General features: G+C 41.5%; 1 protein-coding gene across 1 annotated transcript in view; it reads left to right on the top strand.

The window, feature by feature from the left end:
• SLCO5A1 (solute carrier organic anion transporter family member 5A1) overlaps window positions 1-19711 on the top strand; it is a 48878-nt gene that overhangs the window by 19845 nt on the left and 9322 nt on the right. The window contains exons 3-6 of the mRNA XM_035125698.3: window positions 3578-3710; window positions 6314-6528; window positions 10685-10849; window positions 14124-14322. Of these exons, the coding sequence (XP_034981589.1) occupies window positions 3578-3710; window positions 6314-6528; window positions 10685-10849; window positions 14124-14322 (712 nt within the window). The remainder of the gene's footprint in view (window positions 1-3577; window positions 3711-6313; window positions 6529-10684; window positions 10850-14123; window positions 14323-19711) is intronic.

The following is a 19711-nucleotide window of genomic DNA, read 5'->3' as shown; positions in this document are numbered from 1 at the left end:
TGTAAATACCTTTTAATTTAATTAGTTTTTAAAACTGTGTCTTAAATCTAGAGTGTTGAACCATTTAATGTGGCATTTGTGGAAAAGGTCTGCTTTGCGCTGCTGCTTAAAAGGTCTTTAAATCCATTCCATGTGGTAAGATTAATATTTACCATGTGCTGAAAAATGTTCAGAAGTCAATGTTTTCCAAAATATGGTTGATATGAATCTTGCCATATGAAAATAAGTAACTGTAAGGTACAAGTGAAAACCCATAATTTCTTTCTAATAGCGACCAGCCATATACCCCTGAAAACTCACAAGCATGATGGCATTCTCTGTTGTTTGTCCCAAGCATCTGGAATGCAGAGATGTGTTGTTTTTGAACCTAGAAATTCCACTAGGGTATTACATATAATAGCTTCTGGTAGACCTGTTCTCCATTACTGTACTTGTAACCAGCAGACATTCTTAATTGTTTTCCATGGTGGTTGTGGAGGGATCACATGGACTGCTCCTGTGCTGTCCAACTTTCTCTCAAGGGCAGGTTGCTGACCTAAAGCTGGTTTGTTCAGTTGAACTGAAAATCCTCAGTGTGTTGGGAATTTTGATTCTTCAGGGTTTTTGACTGGGGAAAACTGTAAGTGCATTTGGTCAAATGCACTAACAACCCCGCTTCAGACTTTACTACTTAATGGGGAAAGGTAAGGAGTGCTGGGTCAATGCATGTTGTCCCAACATCCTCCATGGGTACAAATTAAGAATGGCTGAAGAAGACTTGAGTCTGATCATTTTCTAAAGCTTGTTTAAAGCTGATCAACCTTATATGTGACAGTGAATTTCACAGGTATTTTTTCTTGTGTGTCTTTAACCTTCTGCCAGACACCTCTGTTGATAATAGTTGATAATTTTTGCTTATTTTCTTAGTATTGGAAAAAGTAAAATCCTTTTTTTGTATTGTAGGAGATACTTCAGTTGTTATAAATGACAGTACAATATATAATTTATTCTGTATTGGGGGGAATAATCTGACTGCTTTCTAGACATTGCTAATCTTTGGAGAGCTTTAATTGTGATTTTGAGTGAGATCTATGCAGACTCCATAAGGTCTGGGTGAATTAAGTTTGGCAAGACAACAGAAAGTGAATCCAAGTTTGTTTCCCTAGTTGTTGCTTTTAAAAGCAGCCACCTCCTTTGGAAGCACTCTTCAGTTATACTAATGTAAGCCTGAAGCTTCAAAAATAGCACTGTTACCACAAGACAGGAACTATGATTAATTTATAACAGGAATGGTGCTTCACTTAAGAAGTTTTAAAGACAATATACGCTATATTAATTGTAAAAAAAATAAAAGTTGAGTTAGGTGGGATGCTAAAACTTACCCAATGGTCATTGTTCACATAGGACTTGATAGAGTGACATGGCCACAGCATCACCACTTGAACCCACAAGGTCTTGGTGGTGGTGGTGGTGGTGGTGGGGAGAATGCCTCTTTTTGCACAAGCTCCCTGGACCAGGCTGGTGGAGTGACACTACCACCAGTGGCATGCCTACCAATGGTAGCATCTGTCCACCTGCTATTTAGACAGGGGCATTCAAGTGCTCCTAATCAGTGGGCCAGTGGACACCCCCACTTCAACCAAACCCCCTAGAAATCAAGGTTTTGGACTGCTCTGCCCAAATTCCTTCCTCATTAATTCAAACTAATTATGGTACGACATTTGAGATTCTTTAAAACCCCACAGACCAGTATGGTGCAGTGGTTAAAGCAGGGGTCAAGCAAACTTTTTCAGCAGGGGGCCGGTCCACTGTCCCTCAGACCTTGTGGGGGGCCGGACTATATTTTGAATAAAATATGAACGAATTCCTATGCCCCACAAATAACCCAGATATGCATTTTAAATAAAAGGGCACATTCTACTCATGTAAAAATATGCTGATTCCCGGACCTTCCGCGGGCCAGATTGAGAAGGCGATTGGGCCGCATCCGGCCCCTGGGCCTTGGTTTGGTGACCTCTGGGTTAAAGTGTCAGACTAGGATCAAGGAGATTGGGGTTCAAATGCATACTAGGCTATGATCCTCATTGCCTGAACTTGGACCAGTCTCTATCTTTCGGCCTCACAAAGTTGTAAGGATGAAATCACGGACTGAAATATGACTTTGGCGCATGACTTCAGTCATTTTTTGGAGTGATGCGTCCAAACTCACAAATTACAGTATTAATTAAGGGGGGGGAAACCATTTTTTGTTGCGTTCTAAAAAATCATGGGTAGCACCTGACACTCCCCACTAGTTCTATATTAATAGGCAAATATTTACTGCTATATACAATTGTAAATAAGTTTTAGGCTAGGAACTCTTCTTCAATAGCTACTTTTAATTTCATAGTGGGTACTTAATGAATGGCAGGCATTTTTATTGTCTAAAAGTGACTTGAACAGCCCACCTTACTTGTGCTTCAGTCCAAATTTTAGTTTCACTTTCCATATCTTACCACAGTTGCCTGACTATTCAGGATCACATTTCACCACAGTGGGGATTGGTAACTTGTTAATGGAGGGGACCACTTCCTAATTTCCATTTATGCACTGAAGAGTTAAGTACATTATTTTAAGGGTCAGGGTGTTTAATATTTATATTGCCAGTAAGATATATTTACAGAAAAGGAGAATCACATACAGTATCTTCATAATAATTTTTAAGTTTCAGGCAGCATTCCCATCTCTAATGGAATATAGCCTGCATTTGTTATTTTTATCTTTGCAATACAGTATTTCTGCTTACTGTGAAACTTGTTTTCAGCATTACTACGGTAAACAATGCCCTGTAATGTCTGCTTAGACTAAATAGCTGTTGCACATTCCAGTGGAAATGCAGATGATTTGGGTGCAAATCATGTATTACCCAAAAGATATGGATATTTATACCTGGGTCTACTCTGGAGAGAGTTCAGAGCATTACATCTCAAGAGAGGCTTGTTCCCCACCACAGTGCAACATTGGATTCTAAGGTATTCTGCATGCCATCCCCATGCCTCTGCCCCAGTCTGCCAAGGTGGTTCTGGTCCCACATGTCCCCTGCCTGGAATTCTGGCTCCATCCTTCGCCTTCCCAAGGACCCTTGCCAGAAAAAAGCCCAAGCCTCATGTAAAAGGACACTCCCCCTCCCCCCTCCCCTGCTGTCTACCTACTTCACTTGCTTTTATGTCAATAATCAGACATTGCAAATAGTTTTTCCTTATTCTGAAAATAAGGAATGAAAAAATACCCTGAAATATCTAGCTGTTAAAAGTGTTAAAAAGGTATGATGTTACCATTCCTTAACATGCAGCAGAAATGGAACTTGCTTTTTAGAAGGCAATCCTGTATGTGGTTGCAAGGGGGTGGATGTTTGATGTGGGAGAAACAATAGGAACTGTGGAGAAAGCCAGGAGTGGCTGCTCTTAGAATATGCAAAATCATAGGAAAGCACTCGTCTTCCTTTTATTTCTATCTGTGAAATGTTTTATTACTTTAGTGTTGTGCTTTAATATTGTCATGTCTGTAACATGGTATATTTTGACATGTCCTAGGTTGGTTTTTGCTTTTCTTTTTTCAGCCATCATGTATGTAATGGGAGCACTTGGTCCTGCAGCAGGATATTTATTAGGTGGAGTTCTTATTGGGTTTTATGTGGATCCTAGAAGTACTGTTTATATTGACCAGAGTGACCCTCGTTTCATCGGTAACTGGTAAGTTGCAGCTGTATGTCTGTTATGCATGAGAATGACCATTGACATTGGATTCATGATCAGCTAATAAAATCTTTTTGAAGGTGGTTAAAGCAGCTTAACATTTGACCGTGTCCTTGGCAGTTCTGAGTTTAGAGCAGTGTGTGATGCATCTGTGGATTGTTTAACCAGATTGATTGCTGGTTTGTCACTTTTTTTCTGTTGTTTGCTAGTTGTACATGTAGAACTATGAATAAATATTCAAAGTTGAAAAGGTTTTTAAAAACCAAGTACATTAGCATTTGCAGCAAAGCCTTTAGATTCCCTTCCTGGAATATGTGTGTGTGTTTCTATGCCATTATCCAGCTACACTTCTGCACATCCAACTATGGTATATAGGAGTTAATACCGGTATGTGAGAATAATTCAATTTGCATAATTAGTCATGCATTCTCATTTTATAGCTTGCTGTTGTGAGACATTGTACTGACACAAATTTTGATGCTCTAGTCTAACATGTCTACTTGAGCAACAGAGGGGTTGTCACAATAAAAGATTTATGCAGATTTGTGGGCAAGATAGCTGAACTGACTTTAAACATAAGTTGCCAGGGACAAACAACAGAGATGGGCATCACTTTTATGCCCTGCTTGTGAGTTTCCCAGAGATGCTGGAGTAGATGGACCTTTTGGTTGGAACCAACAGGACACTTGTTATGTTTCGCTTGCCAAGCAGCCCATGCTGTATCAGTGCATTTTCACATTAATTAATCACAATTAATCACATTCCCCTCTGTTGGGAGCACAGAGTAGCTTCCTATAGATACATCAAACATTCTTCCATCCAGGTACTGACCATGATGATATCTGGTTGGTGTTGACAACTTTTAACACCCTAATTTCTTCTTGCTGTTTGCTGAGATAGCCAAGTTGACAAAGCCCTGCTTGGTTTTTAGCAGCAAGTGGGTTAGAAACAGCTGCAAAGACAATAAAATGACAACAATAGTGGTTATCTTAATTTGAAGAAATATGGCCTTAGATTTTCCAGACATTCAGTGCCAAACATCTGCCAGAAATAACTGGGTGCTGTGCTATAATTAGACACATTTACAAGGCACTGAGTAGCCATAAAGCCTATGGCTTCTTATTTCTACCAGATGCTCCTTAATTGGTGTTCTGCAGATGGTACACTCAGCTACTTAATGGCCAGCAGCTGGTGACCTAGGAATGTGGGAGGTCTCCATCTCTCTCTACCGGTATATATTAATTCTGGAAAATCTAACACAGGTAGAGTAAGGTAACCCATGTGAAGCACACACAGAATAGAATATTAGGGTGGAATAATACCGAGTCCATGTCAGCATCCAGTTCTGCAATGTTTTTGCTCCAGAAAATAATTTTCTTTCAGAATGGCTGTCTGGTTGCTATACATCAACCATACAGGTAAAAAGAAAACTCTGACTGAACTGGAACACAACTGAAGTTTGAGAGCCAAATTTGGCTTAGTAACTAGAGACAAAAGAGATGAGGAAAAAGTAGCATCAGTGGCCACATAACTCTGATAGGCTACAATGACCAGAATGTATGTTATCTAGCCTTGGAATAGGCTAGCGTTTGGGTCTGAACTGTTACACTGAACACGTAGTCTGCAGCTGTGGGCAGCAGGTGGGATCAGTTTTGGGATTGTGCTCTCTGGGGAGTGGGAATTAATTTCCTGACATTAAGAGAAATTGATTCAATTACTGTCTTCTTGTGTGTTACAAATGTACAAAGCTTACATTGGGCCTATGAAAAACATTTAGTTTCCTACTAAATGCTGAGAAGGATATGCTTAATTCGCTGCTGAAATAGACATCTGCTGTCTGCCTTAACATTCATTTCAAACTTATTTTGGTTTGTACTGCAAGTGCTATTTGCCTACTTGATTGATATTCTGTCCTCTAGTTTTTGTTGATTTAATAGAAATTGATTTTGTATCATATATTGGCTTGATTCACACATTATATGAAGCCATGGTTTGTTTATGGCTTAAACTTTAAGCTATGTTTTTTTAAAAACAAACAAACAAACCACAAGTTCTCCCATAGACAATCAAATAAACCATGTTTCATTTGGTTCGCTTTCTAGCTGCTCTTGCCTCATGGCTTTACACTTTCTTGAGCATCTGTGATGGGATGGCCAAACAAGCTGTGGTTAAAAAAGGGTGCTGGATTCACACTTACCGTAATGCCAAATTATAGTTAAAGCAAACCAAGCTTTGTCAGTCTCTTAGAAGCCAGTTCATGATTTGGCAGTACACAAATCCTAGTTAAGCTGCTTGGTTGGGTTCACACATAGCTTAATAAAACCATAGTTAATAATTTGCACTTTAATGTTATGTGCAGACCAGGCTGTTGGTTTCTTTTTGATTCTATTTGTGACTCTTACTTGTATGTCAATTTTTAAATTTCAGTCACCATGTAAAGAAATATTTTACGAAATAATTAGAAGTACATTGGATCTTTTCTGTTTTATAAGATGCAGAAAATCTTTCTACAGTCTCAGTCACTAGTTTTTGTTTCATTTCTGGTTGTAGTACACATATAACACTAGCTGCAATTGTTCTTTTTTATCTCTCAACTTCAGGTGGAGTGGGTTCCTCCTTTGTGCCACTGTGATGCTTTTTGTCATACTTCCAATGTTTACTTTCCCCAAAAAGCTTCCACCTCGACACAAGAAAAAGAAGATGCATGCTGATGATGTTTCAAGTGATGATGATATTATAAAAGAAAAAGCAAACAGCAAAAGTCAGGTAGACCATGAACTCCCTGCTTCAATGGGATTTGGAAAGAATGTTAGAGGTAATATGTGTTTTTTTAAATAACAGATTGGGATGAGGTTTAAAATCATAAAATTATTGTTAGTTTCTGCTGAAATTTGATAATGAAAGCCAATAGGCAATAGTGCACTTGAGAAATGAGAGAGTAGCCAGTGTTTTGTAGCATATGGTATTCTATCTCAGAACCACCTGTAATCTCTGGCCAATCCACAGTTGCTGTTGGGCAAATTGCAACATCCTGGTACATGCAGTCCGTGCAAAGCATTCAAGACATTTGCCGTGTTCCTCCACAGCTTCATAAATCATGATGTGGCCACATTCTCTTCCCCGCCCCACAATCCTGTTGCCTCATATGGATCATGTAGCTGTGGAAGAATATAAGACATTCTTACCAACAACAGTTTTTGTTACTGCCTTAGATAATATATGCTGGAAACAGCCTCTGCATGGTGGCTTTTGTCATCACCACAAGGAATAGCACCAGTCACGATTTCCTAGTTCCTCATCATGTAGATGGTCTCCATGCTGGCCGGCATCTGTCTAAAAATGAGAACTGGCGGGTGCTTAGGTAAATATAGGAAGCAGTCATTCAATGGAGGTGTGGGTTAGTTGCATTCACAACTATTGTCTAGACCAGGCATCCCCAGACTTCGGCCCTCCAGATGTTTTGGACTACAATTCCCATCTTCCCCAACCACTGGTCCTGTTAGCTAGGGATCATGGGAGTTGTAGGCCAAAACATCTGGAGGGCTGCAGTTTGGGGATGCCTGGTCTAGACACTGGAAATTCCAAAGCAATGCTAGTTATTCTAATAGATTAGCTCACTTGTCATGAAAAAAGTATAAAGTTTAGTAGCCAAAAGTTGCAACTATATGTGTAATGACTGGGTGTTAAGTCCCTTTTAACACATTGGTACTTACTTTTGGGGACACGGGTGGCGCTGTGGGTTAAACCACTGTTCTGCTTCGGCTTGCCGACTGGAAGGGCGGTGGTTCAAATCCCTGTGACGGGGTGAGCTCCCGTTGTTCGGTCCCAGCTCCTGCCAACCTAGCAGTTCGAAAGCACGCAGTGCAAGTAGATAAATAGGTACCGCTCCGGCGGGAAGGTAAACGGTGTTTCCGTGCACTGCTCTGGTTTCGCCAGAAGCGACTTAGTCATGCTGGCCACATTACCTGGAAAAACTGTCTCCGGACAAATGCCAGCTCCCTCGGCCTGTAAAGTGAGGTGAGCGCCGCAACCCCAGAGTTGCCTGTGACTGTACTTAATTGTCAGGGGTCCCTTTACCTTTACCTTTACTTACATTTGAGAGGGCATGTATAGGTTTGGCTGCAAATTACTGCTGTCTCACCAAGCAATTGATACAATGGGTTGAATCCAGACTAAGGCTGAAATCCTAATCCTGTTTACCTGAGGAGTAGGTAACTCTCATTGAATTCAGTAGGGCTTACTTCTGAGTAGATATGTTAGGCTTGTGCTGTGTCAGCCACTCTTTGCCACAACCAACTTAAGCCCTATTGATTTCAGTGAGTCTGGATCCAACTCAGTGTGTTCAGATAGCGGTCAGTAGAAATATAACATCCAGAGCACAGAACAGAACCAGCTTGCCCTGTATGTAAAGATTTAGTCATTGTTATACAAATTGGTAAAGCAAAGGAGTTATATGTTATCTGCTATTGGGCAAATGTACAATTGCCTTCATTTTTCTCCAGTTTAATTCTGTCTATACATGAATGCAATTGAAACAATTTCTGTTTTAAGACACTAATATACATATCTGTGAATATTATAGTTGGTGGTACTAGTAACAGAAATATATATAATGTTCTATTTAAACTACTCTCATTGGGCATTCAAAGCCCATAAGCAAATGGAGCAGAAAATAAGACACAAAGGGGTACATAGAGGCTGATTTAGGGTCATCCAATAGTGGCTCAACCATCTATGAATAAGCTTTTTGGCAGTGCATACAACCTCTTCACTCCTTCCTTTTGTATGAGTCACAATTAAATCAGGAAGTCACTAAATAGCAAGTCTTTGAGCAGGCAAATTATTACCGGCTTCCAAAGAAACCATGATTTTCAACCATGGTTGGTTTGAAGTTGTTTTAAAATCTTTGCTTGCTTTATTGTTGGTTTCCAATGTGACTGACTTGTAGTATTACCGGTAACTCCCCCCCCCCACCTTTCAACCGTTTGTGGCCTGTAATACAATTCTAGTAGAAATTGGAGTTCTTGGTAAAGTCCAGAAGTAAACGAAAAGTTGCAAGAACTCGGGCCAGAAAGGATAATTTCAAAAAATATTCACAAGTGTACCAAGTATGTACACTTAGACCTAAGAAACCTCGCTGATGAAGAATCATCAAAACAGGGCCTTGTCCTGATGTTGATATTTACTGGAAGTTATCCTGAATAAAACTTTGTGAATATTTTTTGAAATTATCCTTTCTGGCCCGAGTTCTTGCAACTTTTCGTTTACTTCTGTAATACAATTCTAGCACCATTTGGTGACCTAGTTGTGGCATTGTCATAAAACTGCACCATCATTTCTTGGCATATTGGTATAGTTTCATATTCACCTTCGAAAATGTCACCTTTTTCTGTTTCTCTGACATTGCAGTGTCATAATTGCTTAGTTAGCAATTCAGCAGATTTAATTGCCTATAAGAAAATGTGCTTCATGCCATTTTTTAGTTTTGGCTTTCTTCACATCTAAACTTTGTGATGCAGTTCCTCAACCATTCTCTTTTGCGTAGTTCAAATCTGAGCAAGTCTTCTGGAAATGAGATTTTCAGCATTGTCCTCTAAATGATTGTTTGTCAGGAAAAGTTGCAGAGTAGCATTCTGCTGAATTTTTGCAGTGACTGCTATATGTCTTCATTATTTTAAATGAAAAATTGCTGCATCCACCTCCACTTTAATTGCCCAGGGCTTGCAGTAATACTTCTCCTTGGCCCCTATTAAAAGTATTCATTACAGACGTTGGAGGAGAAATCACCCTTATTGGCTGTTTGGCTAAGTTGACCTGAAAATGGTCAGGTTATGCTGCAAAGTGGAATGATCTCCCCTCTCCTCCCTCTTATGTCCCCACAAGCAGCTCAGTGGTTGGTAGAACAGTGCCCAGGAAGAGGATTGTTCTCTCTGGCAAATTGAAATGCTTACAACAATTATGTCCATTGCAGTGATATGAGAAGTTAGGGATAGGATTGTGTTTGTGGTAAGGAGAGAAGTAGTGGAGGTTGCAGAGTAGGGTGTTTGCTGTTGTAGTTTCCCCCTATCATCTCTTGTGTTCTGTGTTGCTCATTTATAGCCTGCTTGGCCAGTCTGTTTCTTCTTGGCACTTTTAAATGGAAGACAGTTGCTGAAACATCAGCCCTGCAAATGTCCCTATGAGGTTGAGGACTGCAGCTGGACGCAGTAGAGGATTTCTGATAAGACATACGACATACTGAGCGGTCCTCACTACACTCTTCCTGTCTCTACACTCAGTTCCCTTTTTCATGGTTGCATGGGAACCACCACAGTAGCAGAACCCCTTCCCATGTCACTTGGATAATATGATGAGCATTTGCCCCTATTTCCAGGAGCAGTGTTCAGATAGGAATGAGCTGCAGCATGGGTTCATTTATAACCATTTCCTGACCAGAACATGAAGGAGCCATACTGCAGTAGCTTCTGTACAACCAGTGTCACATCAAAAGGAACTTTTGAAATCCATACAATGTTGGGCTGTACCCTGCTGTTCATTATAACCAAGGCCTGCCAAGTGGGATTGTGCATTTAGTTCTACAATTACAATTCCTGGGACTGGGACATCTGATCCTAGCTTATGCTGAGTCAGTCTAGTCCAGTATTGTCTACTCTGACTGTCATTGGCTCTCCAGGAGTTTTAACGGGATGAGATGCCAAAGATTGGACCTGGGGTCTTTTACATATGTGGCAGGTGGTCTGTCACTGAGTTATTTACTCCTAAGACTTCTACTTGTGGAAGTACACTTGGGAATGTTGGAAAGGCCCTAACATGTGCTAAGATTATTTTGTATTCACACAAACCCCCAGGAAGAGGTCTTAAAATTCAGTTCAAAGCAGGCTGGTTTCCTTTTCCTTTTCCATTCATTATGTATATATAAAGTTCATGTGTCATTCTTCTATTTTTATTTTTTATTTTTGTGTCATTTGTAGAACTTCCAAGAGCAGCTGTCAGGATCTTAAGCAACATGACATTCCTTTTTGTGAGTTTGTCATACACAGCCGAGAGTGCCATTGTTACTGCTTTTATTACCTTCATCCCCAAGTTCATCGAGTCACAGTTTGGCATCCCGGCTTCTAATGCCAGCATCTACACTGGTAAGGCATTGCCATCAGTAAGGGAACTTGTAAGAAATATTTTTCTGTGACTGGCAAAAGAAAACGTTAGAAAAGTTTCAGCAATGCTATTTTTAATCGTTTGTTTTACAGCTTGGAATTATTCGGCCTTATAGGAACCCATTGTTTATATATGAGCAATTTGCCATGTCTGTAGTGTGATAATGTTTTCTCATGCAGATATAAAATTGCTCTGGCATGCCAGCACCATCAAAAGGTTGTCCTGACCTGTTAGATTGCTATTGATTGCTTAACTTTACTGCTCTTTCAGCATGTCTTACTCTCTTGTTTGCAGGTCATTCATTGGTCAAATGGCCTGTCCATATCTTTACTCATTTTTCATCTCAGCAATAACTGAAGCTATTACTATGGTTATTTAAATCTATATAGCTCTTGTATGAATTTCCATGTAAAGGCATTAAAACATTACAATTACCAAGCTGAATCAATCCAAAGGTCCATCTATTTTCTCCCAGCAGTGACTATTTGTAGGCTTCTGAGTTAATTGAAAACAAGGCCATTCCATAATGTTTGCTTCCAGCACCTGAGAATCAAATGGATGTTGCTTTGAATTTGGGGGTTCCAGTGGTGGCGATCATAATAGGCCTTATATACCCTCCCGTCTTTTGGCCACGTACGCAAAACAGCTCACAAAAGACATTAAATATTAAAACCAATCGTTCAGAAAGCATAAAACATAGCTAAAACAATTCATTTTTTTAAAAGGTGGCATCATAAAATCAACCTGAAAACACTAAACCCTTTCCCAAGATCATCCTACATGAATTAGTTTAGCCTCCTTTAAAAAGCCAACTAACATAATTATCAAGGTTTATAAATGTACTTAGAAAGGATCCATTTAGCTAAACTAAAATAGCCTAATGCAAATTGCATCTTGGCAAGGCTTCACTGCTCTAGAATCCTTGAATGGGAAAACACTTTCTATTTACTGCCAAAGAAGAGGTTTAGGAAGGGTAGTTAAAACTGTGTAGTTAGAAGAGATGAAGAGAAGTAATGGAAGCACCTTGACATGGAATTCCTATAGGGGCAGGAGAAACTTACTATAGCTGAAACGTTCCATATTTTACAGTAGTAAATTTGTATAAGGGGAGAAACCAAGAAACATTTTGTACAATTGGTGAAATAATAAAAAAGAGGGAAAATAAGTGCAGACAACCCTGTATGGACACCTCCACAGGGTATGGAAGTTGTGCATTCTATAACATAAAGTACAGTAAAGGCTATTTTGATTGACAGTCTTGAAATTCCATGTGATTAGTACAGAAGCTACTCAGGCTCTTAACGAATGTTGCTTCTGTGTTTTATGGCATACCCAAGGGCCTTAATTGGTATCATTGCCTAGTATTAGATGTGTACTCATAAAGTCAGGGTAAACCAAGCCTTAAGCTTGATATGACAAATTGCTAATGTCCAACCCAAGAATGAGAGAAACAGAAACTGGTTGATGTATACTTTTGGATCAACTTAGATTTCTGAAAAAGGTCTTTCTCACAGCCCAATTCTGTCCATTTCTCCCTCACATTTAAGCCTCACTCTACTCAGTGGGGTCTATTTCCTTGTTTAAAATTGCCTAGTGCCACTTGTGAGAACCATACAATAGGCAAGGGCGTACCCACCATGCAGCAAGTTAGGGCAGCTGCCCTACTCTAGAAGCCGTTCCCGCCCGCCGCGCTGCGCCCTCCCTCCAGCTCCCCGTCGCGCCCTCTGGCAAGGCCAAGCGCGGCGGGGAACCAGAGAGCGCGGCGCGGCGGGCAGGAACGCTGAACTCGCGCTCCGCTGGGCTGGGCTCCGCCTCCGCCCACCAGCCCTGCTTCTAGGGAGGGGCACAGCCCGGCGGAGCGCGAGTTCGCTGTTCCCGCCCACTTTGTGGCCCCTCCCCTTCCGTGCCTTGGCCCCTCCCCTTGCCCCCCCTAGTTTTGATCCTGGGTACGCCCATGACAATAGGTATTTGAATATTATTATTTTTTCCAATGTTGGAAAACTTTTTGCTGCAACCTTCTGACGCCAACTCAAGGACAGAAACTGGATATTGCTGACTCAAAACTGTTCTTGGTTTGGGGCACTTAATGCAGCAGCATCTTTGACACATTCATAATCCATTCTTAGCTGTCTTTGGATAGTAACTTATGTGTGACACAGTAGCAAGCAATCAGATACTAGATTTGAAAATGACATGTGACACTCTTGCTTAGCACATGCTTAACTTTGGAATCTCCTTTGAGCAAATCATGGCATAACCGACTGCTCTTTTTAGAATGCATTGCTTTGCATTTCATATACATAATCAAAAAGAATATGTGTCGTTTCCCATGTGGCCTTTAGAAAGTCAGTTTGTTTTTAATCTGCTTCTTGGAGTCGATAAATTGTTTACCTCTTATTTTTAGTGGTACAGTTGCTCATTAATAGAAGGACCTATATAGGGAGCATAAACAAATATCACCTAGATTCTCAAAAGGAAAACAAAGCAAATGAGTTCAGCACATTTGGTTTATAGTTTTGCACAATAACTATAGTGTTTCTTATTCTTGATTGCCATGAGAAATAATGATTTTTTTAATAAAAAAAATAGAAGTAACTCCTCATGCAGGGATAACTGTGAGTTCAAATGTCAAGGAAGCAGTTGGTAGAAGGGAAGGGAGCAAAGGGAAAGGAGCTCCCAAACTCTGAGGAGATTTTGCAGAGATGCAAAAACAGACCCTTTGTTTCTCAGACTCTTATTTGTTTCCCATATATAGTCCACACCTTGCTAGTACAGACTTTCTTACTGCGAAGTAATTGATTTGCAGATCCAGTTAATTTACCATCCTTCCATGTGTTTACTTTGACTTTGCTTTGCCACTTGCAATAGATACATAGAAATAAATACTTTTAGGTCATGATACATCCCCCCCCCCCCCCCCGTTGAGAAACTTCTGAGGCTGATCTTAAGCAGATTCAGTGTGTGTGTGTGTGGGGGGGCAATCATGAAATTGCCCAATTATCACCTCATCTGGTGGTGTGAGAACCAGCCTTAGGCAATGGGGTCATATTGTTTTGTCTGCATGACACCCTGAGAGTTCTGCTTGAATTTAAGGATGGGATATTAAGTATTTTTTAATGAAAATAGTGTAGAAATTTCACAGCCACACTGGTGGGGAAGAGTTTTCTCTCCCCGTCCCCTTTTATTCTTTCATTCTTTGTAACATAGAAAATGAGAAAATGTTTTAATTTTACCCTTTTCTTTCCTTTTAATCAGGTGTGATCATTGTTCCAAGTGCTGGTGTTGGTATTGTCTTAGGGGGCTACATTATAAAAAAACTCAAGCTCAGTGCAAGAGAGTCTGCAAAGCTGGCAATGATCTGCAGTGGTGTTTCTTTGCTGTGCTTTTCAACACTGTTCATTGTTGGATGCGAAAGCATTAATCTAGGGGGGATAAACATACCATATACTACTGGGTAAGTATCATTTGGCTTTCTAAATAATTTATGCCTTCATCAAAGCTAGCCTGCTTATATAATGGTAGTAAAGTTGACACATTTCATAAGGACATTAAATGTGGCAACCAAAAGAGGGGGGGGGAGAGGGGGAGAGATAACCACAATTTGAAGCTTTTGTGCAGGTGTGGAGAACCTTTTTCAGCCTGAGGTTCTACAATTCCTTGTGGACTGTATGTGCATGCCTATGTTCAGCAAAGGGAGAAAAATAGAGAACTAGCCTCTTCTTCTGGGCTTACAAAGTGAGTAACCCTGTCTTATATTAAATAAGACAGATCTGACTCAGAATGCTAGATATTTGGGATAAACACCCAAGACCTAACCTCTGGGCCAGAAAATAGAAACTGCTTGAACATTTAGGGGAAACATCTTAATAAGAGCAGTTGTCAGTGGAAAAACCAGTATGACAACGGAACCAATTACCTAGAGCAGGGGTCCTTAAACTATGGTCCGAGGGCCACATCCGGCCTGCCAGGGTCCTGAACCCGGCCTGCCTGGCAATTGTAGAACCTGCCGCTGTCTAATGGGTCTTGGCCCAAAACCTTAGCGGCACAGGAACATGGTGGGCGGTGCCATGGAACACTCCGGTCCAGAGGGCTGGGGAAGGCGAGGCCTCGTCGGCCGGGAGAGAGGCTGCTCTAGCTTGACGAGGTGCGGAGGATCCCTAGGAGCGGCGAGGCTGTTGTGGACTGAATTCTGAGGTTTTCTCTCACTCCATGCTCCTTTCGTCCCGCCGCCTTGCTAAGCGGCCTCTTTCCCTGGTTCGCTTGGCACTTCCCGCCCTCCCCGCTTTGCTTCCCGGCAGTTTCAACCGAAAAGCCGCTCCTCTCGCTTCCCTTTCTTTCCCCGGTTTCTTTTCCCTCGTATTTCTTGTACAAAGGCAGTTTCTTACTCAACTATTCCCTCATTTGGCTTCGAGTGCCACATTTTGCTTTTCATTCTCCCGTTCCCCATCAAATCGCAGGGAACGGGAGACAAGGGGAGTCGTTATGCCGTCACGCTCTCCTGTGCATTTACAGCCTGCCTTAAGAGAGATACGATTACCTGGAGACCCACTTCCTTTCCTGCAAATCCCCAAGCCAAAGTCACCTGGACTCTGAGGGCGGTGGCGGCGAATCAATACGCTGAGCCTTAACCTGGGAGTTGCACCTGCTCGTGCTGAGGGGAAAGAGACCTGCAATGGCCGTTGCCCACCTCCAGCAGAGCCAAGCCCTCCACGGCAACAGCCAGTGCTGACGCCATGGCTTCTCTGCGGGATCCCAATGAGGGCTGCTACTTCCATTGTAGCTTCCCCTTCTGGTCGGCAGCGCTTGCAGTCTTCGCCTTCGCCTGTGGCCAGGTGGCAGGGAGGTCCCCTTACCCGGTCACTTCCCTTGCCTCCCAACAGTCAGGGTTTCAGAAATCTCCAAGAGCCTCTCCCTTTAAGTGGACCCAGTCGTTCCTCTCCCCTCCCCCCTTACACACACCTCTCATCTGCCCTCCCCTTCTTTCTTCCTCCTTTGACCATTTCTTGAAATCGGAGTTTATTCTCCAAAGACCTGCATGTAACACAAGTGCCCCCCCCATTGCCACATACTTCTGAGCCCACAGAAACCACACAGCACCAAGTTAAACTGTGGAAGTTGCTGGATTGGACTATCAACAGTTACTAGTCATGATGGCTATGCTCTGCCTGTGCTGTCTCTTTCATGTCTTCACCCTTAGAGCAACTGCACTGCATTTAATCCAAATAAATCTTGTTGAAAACGTTCACGTTCTGCAGAAGGAGATCCTTATATTTCCAGCAGAACAGAGCAAATTGGCTAGTGCGCATGATGTCACCATGTGCAATGCCTTTAAAGTATATTGTAAATATTGTATTGTTTTTACTGTTTTTTGTGCACCACAAATAAAATATGTGCAAATTATAGTTGCCCACCAACAGTGTTTGAGGAACAATGAACTGGCTCCCTGTTTAAAAAGTTTGAGGACCCCTGACCTAGAGGGATAGTAGACTCACTTTTGCTCGAGGCCTTTAAGCAGAGACTAGATAGCCTTTTGTTGGGGATGTCTAATTCTGGATATCCTGTACCAAGCAGGGTGTTTTATTAGATGGGCTGTGCAAGATCTCCTCCAACTCTATAATTCTACCGTATGAGTAGCTATAAATATGGATATTCAGACTTTATCCTCAGTAATATATCTTAATGTACTGTATATAATTTGCATTATGAGGCCATAATTGTGCCTATCTGTTAATGGTGAGTTGGCTGGACACATTCTGCTATAATAATGAGAAATTAGGGGAAATAAGGTTTTATGGCTGATACAGTAGTTATAAAATGGTTCAATAAACTGATTTGAAGCTTGAGTCTGGTATGTTGACAGCTGTTACGTTTTTTTTCCCTTTCATAGGCTATGCTGAAATGTTTTTCCCCCTAGAAAGATTTCTCAATTTCTACTGCATCTTTTGAGAAATGGCTTGTTGTGTTAGGTCAAGGGGAAAGTCTAGTATGTGCTTTCCTCTAATGATAGGTTTATTAAAAAGGCATTTTTGTGGCCAATATTAGTCAGTGGACTTGCTTATTATTTCTGGAAGTAAAGAAGCATGTAGTTGCTAAGCAGGAAAGGTATTGTGAAAGGTATTGCATAGATTCCATGTGTCGATTTCAGTAAACAGAACAATCTGGGACTAGGTCTACAACTCTGCCACTGGCAGCTATGGCACTAGTGAAGCTGGAATTAGCTACAGGATAAGATACAACACTCTATCAATATTGCCTATACAGTGGTACCTCTGGTTACGAACTTAATTCATTCTGGAGGTCCGTTCTTAACCTGAGGTACCACTTTAGCTAATGGGGCCTCCCGCGCCACCGCCACATGATTTCTGTTCTCATCCTGAGGTAAATTTCTTAACCCGAGGTACTACCGGTACTTCCTGGTTAGCGGAGTCTGTAACCCGAAGTGTAACCCGACATACCCCTGTATAATGTCTGTTAAGATTAATATAATTTCACAGCATTTTGGTGCTTGAGTAAACATGGAAAGCCCTTAACACAACATGTTAAACTGAAATGTGTTTTGCTAATTGAATATAAAGATGCAGCCCTACGTGCACTTAATTGCAGGGCGAGCTTAGTCCCATTGAACTTGGTGGGAATTGCTTCTGAGTAAACTATGCATAGAAGCAAACTAAAGTGTCAAAGTAAGTGTAGCAAAAATAGCAAGCTTGAACCCATATTTATTTGGTCTAGTTATATATTAGTAAATAATATTCCTAGAAAATAGTAGCATAAATGGAAGGATTTAAATTGAATTAAAACAAGCTTTTTAATGCTTTCACATTCTTTGTTCCTTAATTGTGTGTGTTTATCAGTTTATTTCACTTGATGCAGAAAATGGCGCAGTTTGAGAGAAGTGACAAGCAAGAGGAGTCAGAGCCATGTTATACACAGGCATTGCCACCATGCTGCAGGAGCAATATGCTTGGCAGACCTCTTAGTTTGGACCAAATGCCTGAAGATGCTCTGTGTTCTGCAACTTTTGAAGTATTTTTCCAACACCATGTGTTGCATCTTTAGCATATGCTCCAACCATCCTTGTTTTATGGTACCAGTTCCCTGGTAAATCATTGTCCCTGTTTCTATCTTTGGGGGATGTCTTGTTAACATGAGTTGTTAGAGGTGCCAGTCTACAGGATTTTGTGGTGCATGTTGACACCAGTGAAGTGGGAAATGTACTTCTGTGGTCCTGGAAGCTAAATGTAGATTGTTAGGTAAGGAGGTCGAAAGTCAGCACCATCAAGTTATTTCTTTCTTAAATGCCGCCTGCTCCACTTATGTGGTAGCTAGATAGGCAGAGGTGACGAGTGTCAATGAGTAGATGAGATGATCATGTCAGGAGAAGGGGTTTGGACTTGAATAAGATTTTGGGACAAACCAGGCCTGTATAAAAGGGATGGACTCCACTTGTACCAGAGTGCATCCAAACAATATTTTAGAAAGGTAGCTGAGCAGCTTTTAAACTGACACCAGGGGTAAAGTCAACAGGAACTCAGGATCATCAGGTTTCAAATGAATCATTCCTAAGGGATGAACATATGCATGACTGTCCACATGGTGGTGAGGCAGAACAAGGCAATATAAGTGCAGGGGAACAAGATAGCCGTTCCAAGAAGCCATTCCAAGAGGCCAAAGCACCCTAGAGCAAAACACAGGGGCATCTTGTATAGTTTATTGCTAATTTTCATCTCCCTCACTTATCTGGCTGCCCCTTTGCCGGCCTTTTTCTCCTCTCAGGTGTTAGCCACCTCGTGACATCACTAGGCCCCATCTTTGATTCCCTGACTTTGGGATGTTGGAGACCAGGCAGTCATTGACATCCAGGTCTTGTATGGTAGGTTCCACCAAATTAGAAACAGTGTGAAAACGGAAGTGTTCAGCAAAATTCTGCAGGCACTAGGACACAGAGAGGGAGGGGTAAGTGGAGGGACAGAAGCCTGCAACTTTATAGACAACTTTATGCATTGTCAAGATAGCTGCTAACTAATTCCACAGCTCCTGAGTTCCTGCAGGCTTTTCCAATTCTGAGGCACCTGGAGGAGCCATCAGGGTGTAGCAATCAACTAGCAACAGGAACAACAGGGAGCAGGAAATATAAACACCTTAATAATAAGTGACATTGAGATCCCAGGGACATTGGGAGTGAGTGTTGCTGTTCGGATTTACAGGTCCCAAAGCACATGTGAAGAAAGAATTTATTTACGCCTATGGTCTCCAGACTGGAAACTGATCCTAATCCCTGGTGCAGGGAAATGTTTAAAGGGCATTTGTCACTCATGTATAATTAATATATTGCCACAGTGCCATGCCTGGGTATAAATATAAATCAGGCAGCTAGGAAGATAAGGAGCTTAAAGGGGACTAAAAGGACACCAATCAGTTCCCCAATTCCCTGCACCCACCCATTCAAATGGGGGCTGCTGGAGAGAGAGGGGGGGGGCTGTGACACAAGTTAGTCCTGGAGTCAGAGAAATGATGCTGTGACCTTCATGTCCTGCTTGTGGGCTTCCTTGAATCTCTCTAGCCACAGTTGGAAACGGGACTGGGCTGGATAGTCTGCTCCAGCAGCGCTCTTACATTCTCATATCCACATGTTTTCACATTTGCCTATCATATCCTTTTTAATCCTCTGTTTTAGGTTTTCAACTCTTAAGAGAAGGGTCTTGTTTCTCCTTTAATAGCTGTAACACAGCTGTAGGTGCTCTATAAATTCTAGTAAATGGATTTATTTCTTATGCACAGGACCAAAAGCAGAACCTTCTCTTTAAAACCTTCTCACATAAACAAATGCTATAAAAAGATTTGCT

The sequence above is a fragment of the Zootoca vivipara genome, chromosome 8 (genome assembly GCF_965207765.1).
Source record: "Zootoca vivipara chromosome 8, rZooViv2.hap1.1, whole genome shotgun sequence".
NCBI classification, from domain to species: Eukaryota; Metazoa; Chordata; class Lepidosauria; order Squamata; family Lacertidae; genus Zootoca; species Zootoca vivipara.
The sequence above is the reverse complement of the archived record's forward strand: the minus strand, read 5'-3'. Positions and strand labels throughout refer to the sequence as shown.